The 9854-nt window shown below is 47.1% G+C and overlaps 1 protein-coding gene across 1 annotated transcript; it reads right to left on the reverse strand.

The window, feature by feature from the left end:
• Positions 1–2184: 2184 nt before the first annotated feature.
• On the reverse strand, positions 2185–7836 carry LOC121842841 (the record flags this gene model as incomplete). The annotated part of the gene is given in 3 exon segments (XM_042312605.1): positions 2185–2476; positions 3404–3566; positions 7615–7836. Coding segments are annotated over 3 exon segments (460 nt in total), but the record flags the coding sequence as incomplete, so codon positions are not given.
• Between the last annotated feature and the right edge of the window lie 2018 nt (positions 7837–9854).

Here is a 9854-nt window from a genome sequence, read left to right on the forward strand (position 1 = left end):
AACTTTTAACAAGGCACACCTGTAAATTGAAATGCACCTCATGAAGCTGGTTGAGAGAATGCCAGGATTGTGCAAAGCTGTCATCAAGGCCAAGGGTGGCTACTTTGAAGAATTTAAAATATTACATATTTTTCAGTTCTATTTTTTGTTTCATCAGACCAGAGGACATTTCTCCAAAAAGTACAATCTATGTCTCCATGTGCCGTTGCAAACCGCAGTCTGCCTTTTTTTTGCTGTCACCCTGTGCTTCACGGTTGGGATGGTGTTCTTCAGCTTACAAGCATCCCCCTTTTTCCTCCAAACATAACGATGGTTGTTTTGGCCAAACAGTTCTATTTTTGTTTCATCAGACCAGAGGACATTTCTCCAAAAGATCTTTCTCCCCATGTGCCGTTGCAAACCGCAGTCTGGCTTTTTTTTATGGCTGTTCTGGAGCAGTGGCTTCTTCCTTGCTGATCCGCCTTTCAGGTTATGTGGATATCGGACTCGTTTTACTGTGGATATAGATACTTCTGTACCTGTTTCCTCCAGCATCTTCACAAGGTCCTTTGCTGTTGTTCTGGGATTGATTTTGCACTTTTCACACCAAAGTACGTTAATCTCTAGGAGACAGAACGGGTCTCCTTTCTGAGCGGTATGACGGCTGCGTGGTCCCATGGTGTTTATACTTGCAAACTATTGTTTGTACAGATGAATGTGGTACCCTCAGGCGTTTGGAAATTGCTCCCAAGGATGAACCAGACTTGTGGAGGTCTACAATTTTTTTCTGAGGTGTTGGCTTATTTCTTTTGGTTTTCCCCATGATGTCAAGCAAAGATGCACCGAGTTTGAAGGTAGTCCTTGAAATACATCCACAGGTACACCTCCAATTGACTCAAATGTTGTCAATTAGCCTATCAGAAGCTTCTAAAGCTATGACATCATTTTCTGGAATTTTCAAAGCTGTTTAAAGGCACAGTCAACTTAGTGAATGTAATCTTCTGACCCACGGGAATTGTGATACAGTGAATTATAAGTGAAATAATCTGTCTATAAATAATTGATGGAAAATTTATGTCATGCACAAAGTAGATGTCCTTACCGACATGCCAAAACTATAGTTTAACAAGAAATTTGTGGAGTGGTTGAAAAACGTGTTTTAATGACTCCAACCTAAATGTATGTAAACTTCCGACTTCAACTGTATGTGTACACACAAATATATACAGTATGCACATTTGCAAAAATATGTTGAATCTTTACTTGGGGCCACCTCTCTCAGCTTCATGACCACAGACAGATGTTGAGTCTTTACTAGGGGCCACCTCTCTCATCTTCATGACCACAGACAGATGTTGAATCTTTACTTGGGGCCACCTCTCTCAGCTTCATGACCACAGACAGATGTTGAGTCTTTACTCGGGGCCACCTCTCTCAGCTTCATGACCACAGACAGATGTTGAGTCTTTACTCGGGGCCACCTCTCTCAGCTTCATGACCACAGACAGATGTTGAGTCTTTACTCGGGGCCACCTCTCTCAGCTTCATGACCACAGACAGATGTTGAGTCTTTACTTGGGGCCACCTCTCTCAGCTTCATGACCACAGACAGATGTTGAGTCTTTACTAGGGGCCACCTCTCTCAGCTTCATGACCACAGACAGATGTTGAGTCTTTACTAGGGGCCACCTCTCTCAGCTTCATGACCACAGACAGATGTTGAGTCTTTACTCGGGGCCACCTCTCTCAGCTTCATGACCACAGACAGATGTTGAGTCTTTACTCGGGGCCACCTCTCTCAGCTTCATGACCACAGACAGATGTTGAGTCTTTACTAGGGGCCACCTCTCTCAGCTTCTAGCTTTGTGACTACAGAGAGAGGGAAATGTAAATCATTTCAAGCCTAGTTGAATACTCATGGACACGACTGGCAACAATAACAAAACAGAATAAATGTATATTTTCTCTCTCTCTCACACACACACACACTTACACACACACACACACACACACACACACTTACACACACACACACACACACACACACACACACACACACACACACACACACACACACACACACACACACACACACACACACACACACACACCTTTCCTCTGTATAATCATGGGAAGGGCTACAGAATCAGTGTTAAATTCAAGACAGCCAATAAGAGTGAGTCATGATTCAGTGATACCATTGACTGAGTGATTCAGTGAATCAGTGATACAGTTTATTCAGTGATTCAGTTATCCCGTTGACTCAGTTATACAGTTTATTCAGTGACTCAGCGATTCAGTGATAGTTTATTCAGTGATTCAGAGATACCATTGACTCAGTGACTCAGTGAATCAGTTTACTCAGTGATTCAGTTGTTCAACCTTTCCTCACGACTGACTCCACTAAACGGTTCAGTGGTTGCTAGGCCGTCCAGCTCTTCTCCAGTTCCACCAGCTCCATACCTTCACAGTAGGACCGAGGACGCAGCGCCCTCACCTGGACAAACAAACAAACAACAGCTTACCATCTCTCTAACTCTTCCTCTGTCTCTTTCTGTCTCTCTCGTCTCCCTCTCTATCTCTACCTCTGTCGCTCTTTCTCCTCTCTCTCTCTCTATCTGTCTCTTCTAACTCTCCCCCTCCAGCCCTAATAGGTGGTCATCTGTAGGTACCTCCCTCCTAATAGGTGGTAATCTCTAGGTACCTCCCTCTAATAGGTTGTAATCTGTAGGTACCTCCCTCCTAATAGGTGGTAATCTCTAGGTACCTCCCTCCTAATAGGTTGTAATCTCTAGGTACCTCCCTCCTAATAGGTGGTAATCTCTAGGTACCTCCCTCTAATAGGTTGTAATCTGTAGGTACCTCCCTCCTAATAGGTGGTAATCTCTAGGTACCTCCCTCCTAATAGGTTGTAATCTCTAGGTACCTCCCTCCTAATAGGTTGTAATCTCTAGGTACCTCCCTCCTAATAGGTTGTAATCTGTAGGTACCTCCCTCCTAATAGGTTGTAATCTGTAGGTACCTCCCTCCTAATAGGTGGTAATCTGTAGGTACCTCCCTCCTAATAGGTTGTAATCTGTAGGTACCTCCCTCCTAATAGGTTGTAATCTGTAGGTATCTCCCTCCTAATAGGTTGTAATCTCTAGGTACCTCCCTCCTAATAGGTGGTAATCTCTAGGCACCTCCCTCCTAATAGGTTGTAATCTCTAGGTACCTCCCTCCTAATAGGTTGTAATCTGTAGGTACCTCCCTCCTAATAGGTGGTAATCTCTAGGTACCTCCCTCCTAATAGGTTGTAATCTCTAGGTACCTCCCTCCTAATAGGTTGTAATCTGTAGGTACCTCCCTCCTAATAGGTGGTAATCTCTAGGTACCTCCCTCCTAATAGGTGGTAATCTGTAGGTACCTCCCTCCTAATAGGTACCGGGGTGGTTCTGTGTGTAGAGGATAGTTGCTGTAGCAGGGGGAAGGGTGTCCACTGGATGGGTTCTATGGGCCAGCTGCACACTGACAGGTCACTTGCTTTCCCAGAATCCAACACACACTCCGCCAGGCTGACCTCGCTGACCGCCCAGCCGTACTGGGAACTGGAGGGGAGAGAGGGAGGGAGGGGGAACCATGACAACGTTTTACTATAGTTCTCTCTCATACACCTGTGTTACAGTATGTGTGTGTTCTCTCTGTGTGTGTTCTCTCTGTGTGTGTGTGTGTTCTCTGTGTGTGTGTGTTCTCTGTGTGTGTGTGTGTTCTCTGTGTGTGTGTGTTCTCTGTGTGTGTTCTCTCTGTGTGTGTTCTCTCTCTGTGTGTGTGTGTTCTCTGTGTGTGTGTTCTCTCTGTGTGTGTTCTCTCTGTGTGTGTTCTCTGTGTGTGTGTTCTCTGTGTGTGTTCTCTCTCTGTGTGTGTGTGTTCTCTGTGTGTGTGTTCTCTCTGTGTGTGTGTTCTCTCTGTGTGTGTGTGTTCTCTGTGTGTGTGTTCTCTCTGTGTGTGTTCTCTGTGTGTGTTCTCTCTGTGTGTGTGTGTGTTCTCTGTGTGTGTGTGTGTTCTCTCTGTGTGTGTTCTCTCTGTGTGTGTTCTCTCTCTGTGTGTGTTCTCTCTGTGTTCTCTCTGTGTGTATTCTCTCTGTGTGTGTGTGTTCTCTCTGTGTGTGTTCTCTCTGTGTGTGTTCTCTCTCTGTGTGTGTTCTCTGTGTGTGTGTGTTCTCTCTGTGTGTGTTCTCTCTGTGTGTGTTCTCTCTGTGTGTGTGTGTTCTCTCTGTGTGTGTTCTCTCTGTGTGTGTTCTCTCTCTGTGTGTGTTCTCTGTGTGTGTGTGTTCTCTGTGTGTGTTCTCTGTGTGTGTTCTCTGTGTGTGTGTGTTCTCTGTGTGTGTTCTCTGTGTGTGTTCTCTCTCTGTGTGTGTTCTCTGTGTGTGTGTGTTCTCTCTGTGTGTGTGTGTGTGTGTGTTCTCTGTGTGTGTGTTCTCTCTGTGTGTGTTCTCTCTGTGTGTGTTCTCTCTGTGTGTGTTCTCTCTGTGTGTGTGTTCTCTCTGTGTGTGTTCTGTGTGTGTGTGTTCTCTGTGTGTGTGTGTTCTGTGTGTGTGTGTTCTCTGTGTGTGTGTGTGTTCTCTGTGTGTGTGTTCTCTGTGTGTGTTCTCTCTGTGTGTGTGTGTGTGTTCTCTGTGTGTGTGTTCTCTCTGTGTGTGTTCTCTCTGTGTGTGTGTTCTCTCTGTGTGTGTGTTCTCTCTCTCTCTGTGTGTTCTCTCTGTGTGTGTATTCTCTCTGTGTGTGTGTTCTCTCTCTCTGTGTGTGTTCTCTCTGTGTGTGTATTCTCTCTGTGTGTGTGTTCTCTCTGTGTGTGTTCTCTCTGTGTGTGTTCTCTCTGTGTGTGTTCTCTCTGTGTGTGTGTTCTCTCTGTGTGTGTTCTGTGTGTGTGTGTTCTCTGTGTGTGTGTGTTCTGTGTGTGTGTGTTCTCTCTGTGTGTGTTCTGTGTGTGTGTGTTCTCTGTGTGTGTGTGTTCTGTGTGTGTGTGTTCTCTCTGTGTGTGTGTTCTGTGTGTGTGTGTGTTCTCTGTGTGTGTGTTCTCTGTGTGTGTTCTCTCTGTGTGTGTGTGTGTGTTCTCTGTGTGTGTATTCTCTCTGTGTGTGTGTTCTCTCTCTCTGTGTGTGTTCTCTCTGTGTGTGTTCTCTCTGTGTGTGTGTCTCTCTGTGTGTGTTCTCTCTGTGTGTGTGTTCTCTCTGTGTGTGTTCTCTCTGTGTGTGTGTTCTCTCTGTGTGTGTGTGTGTTCTCTGTGTGTGTGTTCTCTGTGTGTGTTCTCTCTGTGTGTGTTCTCTCTGTGTGTGTGTGTTCTCTGTGTGTGTGTGTTCTGTGTGTGTGTGTTCTCTCTGTGTGTGTTCTGTGTGTGTGTGTTCTCTGTGTGTGTGTGTTCTGTGTGTGTGTGTGTTCTCTCTGTGTGTGTGTTCTGTGTGTGTGTGTGTTCTCTGTGTGTGTGTTCTCTGTGTGTGTTCTCTCTGTGTGTGTGTGTGTGTTCTCTGTGTGTGTATTCTCTCTGTGTGTGTGTTCTCTCTCTCTGTGTGTGTTCTCTCTGTGTGTTCTCTCTCTGTGTGTGTGTTCTCTCTGTGTGTGTGTTCTCTCTGTGTGTGTGTTCTCTCTGTGTGTGTTCTCTCTGTGTGTGTGTCTCTCTCTCTGTGTGTGTTCTCTCTGTGTGTGTTCTCTCTGTGTGTGTGTTCTCTCTGTGTGTGTTCTCTCTGTGTGTGTGTTCTCTCTGTGTGTGTGTGTGTTCTCTGTGTGTGTGTTCTCTGTGTGTGTGTGTGTGTCTCTCTGTGTGTGTTCTCTCTGTGTGTGTGTGTTCTCTCTGTGTGTGTTCTCTGTGTGTGTTCTCTGTGTGTGTGTGTGTGTGTGTTCTCTGTGTGTGTGTTCTCTGTGTGTGTTCTCTCTCTGTGTGTGTGTGTTCTCTGTGTGTGTGTTCTCTCTGTGTGTGTGTTCTCTGTGTGTGTGTGTTCTCTGTGTGTGTGTGTGTTCTCTCTGTGTGTTCTCTCTGTGTGTGTTCTCTGTGTGTGTGTTCTCTCTGTGTGTGTGTTCTCTGTGTGTGTGTGTTCTCTCTGTGTGTGTTCTCTCTGTGTGTGTTCTCTCTGTGTGTGTGTTCTCTCTGTGTGTGTTCTCTCTGTGTGTGTGTTCTCTGTGTGTGTGTGTTCTCTCTGTGTGTGTTCTCTCTGTGTGTGTGATCTCTCTGTGTGTGTTCTCTCTGTGTGTGTTCTCTCTCTGTGTGTGTGTTCTCTCTGTGTGTGTTCTCTCTGTGTGTGTTCTCTCTGTGTGTATTCTCTCTGTGTGTGATCTCTCTGTGTGTGTGTGTTCTCTGTGTGTGTGTGTTCTCTGTGTGTGTTCTCTCTGTGTGTGTGTTCTCTCTGTGTGTGTGTTCTCTCTGTGTGTGTTCTCTCTGTGTGTGTGTTCTCTCTGTGTGTGTGTTCTCTCTGTGTGTGTGATCTCTCTGTGTGTGTGATCTCTCTGTGTGTGATCTCTCTGTGTGTGTGTGTTCTCTCTGTGTGTGTTCTCTGTGTGTGTTCTCTCTGTGATCTCTCTGTGTGTATTCTCTCTGTGTGTGTTCTCTCTGTGTGTGTGTTCTCTCTGTGTGTTCTCTCTGTGTGTGTTCTCTCTGTGTGTGTTCTCTCTGTGTGTGTGTTCTCTCTGTGTGTGTTCTCTCTCTGTGTGTGTTCTCTGTGTGTGTCTCTCTGTGTGTGTGTTCTCTGTGTGTGTTCTCTCTGTGTGTGTTCTCTCTGTGTGTGTGTCTCTCTGTGTGTGTTCTCTGTGTGTGTGTTCTCTCTGTGTGTGTTCTCTGTGTGTGTGTTCTCTGTGTGTGTGTTCTCTGTGTGTGTTCTCTCTGTGTGTGTTCTCTCTGTGTGTGTTCTCTCTGTGTGTGTTCTCTCTGTGTGTGTTCTCTCTGTGTGTTCTCTCTGTGTGTGTGTTCTCTCTGTGTGTGTTCTGTGTGTGTGTGTTCTCTGTGTGTGTGTGTTCTGTGTGTGTGTGTTCTCTTTGTGTGTGTGTTCTGTGTGTGTGTGTTCCCTTTGTGTTACAGTGTGTGTGTTCTCTCTGTGTGTGTTCTCTCTGTGTGTGTGTTCTCTCTGTGTGTGTGTTCTGTGTGTGTGTGTTCTCTTTGTGTTACAGTGTGTGTGTTCTGTGTGTGTGTGTGTTCTCTGTGTGTGTGTGTGTTCTCTGTGTGTGTGTGTGTTCTCTCTGTGTGTTCTCTCTCTGTGTGTGATCTCTCTGTGTGTGCGTGTGTTCTCTTTGTGTTACAGTGTGTGTGTTCTCTCTGTGTGTGTGTTCTCTCTGTGTGTGATCTCTCTGTGTGTGTGTTCTGTGTGTGTGTGTTCTCTTTGTGTTACAGTGTGTGTGTTCTGTGTGTGTGTGTGTTCTCTGTGTGTGTGTGTGTTCTCTGTGTGTGTGTGTGTTCTCTGTGTGTGTGTGTTCTGTGTGTGTGTGTTCTCTCTGTGTGTGTTCTCTCTGTGATCTCTCTGTGTGTGTTCTCTCTGTGTGTGTGTGTTCTCTCTGTGTGTGTTCTCTCTGTGTGTGTTCTCTCTCTGTGTGTGTGTGTTCTCTCTGTGTGTGTTCTCTCTGTGTGTGTGTTCTCTCTGTGTGTGTATTCTCTGTGTGTGTGTGTGTCACCAACTTGTGTGGGTAGACGGTGTTGAGGTGTGTTCCATTGCTAGGGCAGGTGGAGGCCAGGGACAGCGTATCGTCGTGGTAACAGCAGGTGCGGTCGAGCGCCCTCCGGTGTAGCAACTCGTCGGAGCGGGTGAAGACGGGGTTATCCAACGAGTCAGCTGATCCACCAATGGACCGTCCCCAGAAACGACCTGACAGCTCGTCAAAGTGGTTGAACCTACGGTAGCTAACACACACGCACGCACGCACGCACACGCACAAAGGTCAATAAACCAGGTTATGTTATGATATCTATGACAAACACACACACTCCCTCTGTCGGAAGGGAGACGCCCGTGTTTTCACACCAGAAACAGGAAGTCAGGTTGGACAGGAAGTGCGATGCCAGGAAACAGGGAGGGTCAGTAGAGTTGTTTCTGAAGTAACTTTAGAACCTGGTAGTGGATCAGAGAGAGACGGTACCAACCAGAACAGAGATGGGTTGGATCAGAGAGAGACGGTACCAACCAGAACAGAGATGGGTTGGATCAGAGAGACAGTACCAACCAGAACAGAGATGGGTTGGATCAGAGAGACAGTACCAACCAGAACAGAGATGGGTTGGATCAGAGAGAGACAGTACCAACCAGAACAGAGATGGGTTGGATCAGAGAGAGACGGTACCAACCAGAACAGAGATGGGTTGGATCAGAGAGACAGTACCAACCAGAACAGAGATGGGTTGGATCAGAGAGACAGTACCAACCAGAACAGAGATGGGTTGGATCAGAGAGACAGTACCAACCAGAACAGAGATGGGTTGGATCAGAGAGAGACAGTACCAACCAGAACAGAGATGGTTTGGATCAGAGAGAGACAGTACCAACCAGGACAAAGATGGGTTGGATCAGAGAGAGACAGTACCAACCAGAACAGAGATGGGTTTATAATGTAATACAATAGGAACCAGTTCAGTACCAACCAGAACAGAGATGGGTTTATATTGTAATACAATAGGAACCAGTTCAGTACCAGAACAGAGATGGGTTTATAATGTAATACAATAGGAACCAGTTCAGTACCAGAACAGAGATGGGTTTATAATGTAATACAATAGGAACCAGTTCAGTACCAGAACAGAGATGGGTTTATAATGTAATACAATAGGAACCAGTTCAGTACCAGAACAGAGATGGGTTTATAATGTAATACAATAGGAACCAGTTCAGTACCAGAACAGAGATGGGTTTATAATGTAATACAATAGAAACCAGTTCAGTACCAGAACAGAGATGGGTTTATAATGTAATACAATAGGAACCAGTTCAGTACCAGAACAGAGATGGGTTTATAATGTAATACAATAGGAACCAGTTCAGTACCAGAACAGAGACGGGTTTATAATGTAATACAATAGGAACCAGTTCAGTTGGGTGTGTGGTGTGGTGGGTGTGTGTGGTGGGTGTGGTGTCTGGTGGTGTGGGTGTGGTGGGTGTGGTGTGTTGTGTGGTGTTGTGTGGTGGTGTGGTTGGTGGCGTGGTGTGGTGTGTGGTGGTGGGTGGGTGGGTGGTGTGTGTGTGGTGTGTGTGGGTGTGGTGTGGTGTCTGGTGGTGTGGGTGTGGTGGGTGTGGTGGGTGGGTGGGTGGGTGGGTGGGTGGGTGGGTGGGTGGGTGGGTGGGTGTGTGGTGTGGTGGGGTGGGGTGGTGAGTGTGGTGTGGTGTGTGTAGTGTGTGTGGTGTGGTGTGTGGTGTGGTGTGGTGGGTGTGGTGTGGTGAGTGTGGTGTGGTGTGGTGTGTGTAGTGTGGTTGGTGTGGTGTGGTGTGTGGTGTGGTGGGTGTGTGTGTGTGGTGTGGTGTGGTGTGTGGTGTGGTGGGTGTGTGTGTGGTGTGTGTGTGGGGGGTGTTGGGTGTGGTGGTGTGATGGGTGCGGTGTGTGGTGGGGTGTGGTTTGGTGGGTGGGTGTGTGGTGTGGTATGGTGGGTGGGTGTGGTTGGTGTGGTGCGTGGGTGTGTGGTGTGTGGTGGGGGTGTGTGGTGTGGTGTAGTGTGGTTGGTGTGGTGTGTGTGGTGTCATGGGTGTGGTGTCATGGGTGTGGTGTGGTGGGTGTGGGTGTGGGTGTGGGTGTGGTGTGGTGTGTGTGGTGTGTGGTGTGGTGTGTGGTTTGGTGGTGGGTGGTGTGGTGTAGTGTGGTTGGTGTGGTGTGTGTGGTGTCATGGGTGTGGTGTGGTGTGGTGGGTGTGGGTGTGGGTGTGGGTGTGGGTGTGGT

Source organism: Oncorhynchus tshawytscha, unplaced genomic scaffold (genome assembly GCF_018296145.1).
Source record: "Oncorhynchus tshawytscha isolate Ot180627B unplaced genomic scaffold, Otsh_v2.0 Un_contig_5067_pilon_pilon, whole genome shotgun sequence".
NCBI classification, from domain to species: domain Eukaryota; kingdom Metazoa; phylum Chordata; class Actinopteri; order Salmoniformes; family Salmonidae; genus Oncorhynchus; species Oncorhynchus tshawytscha.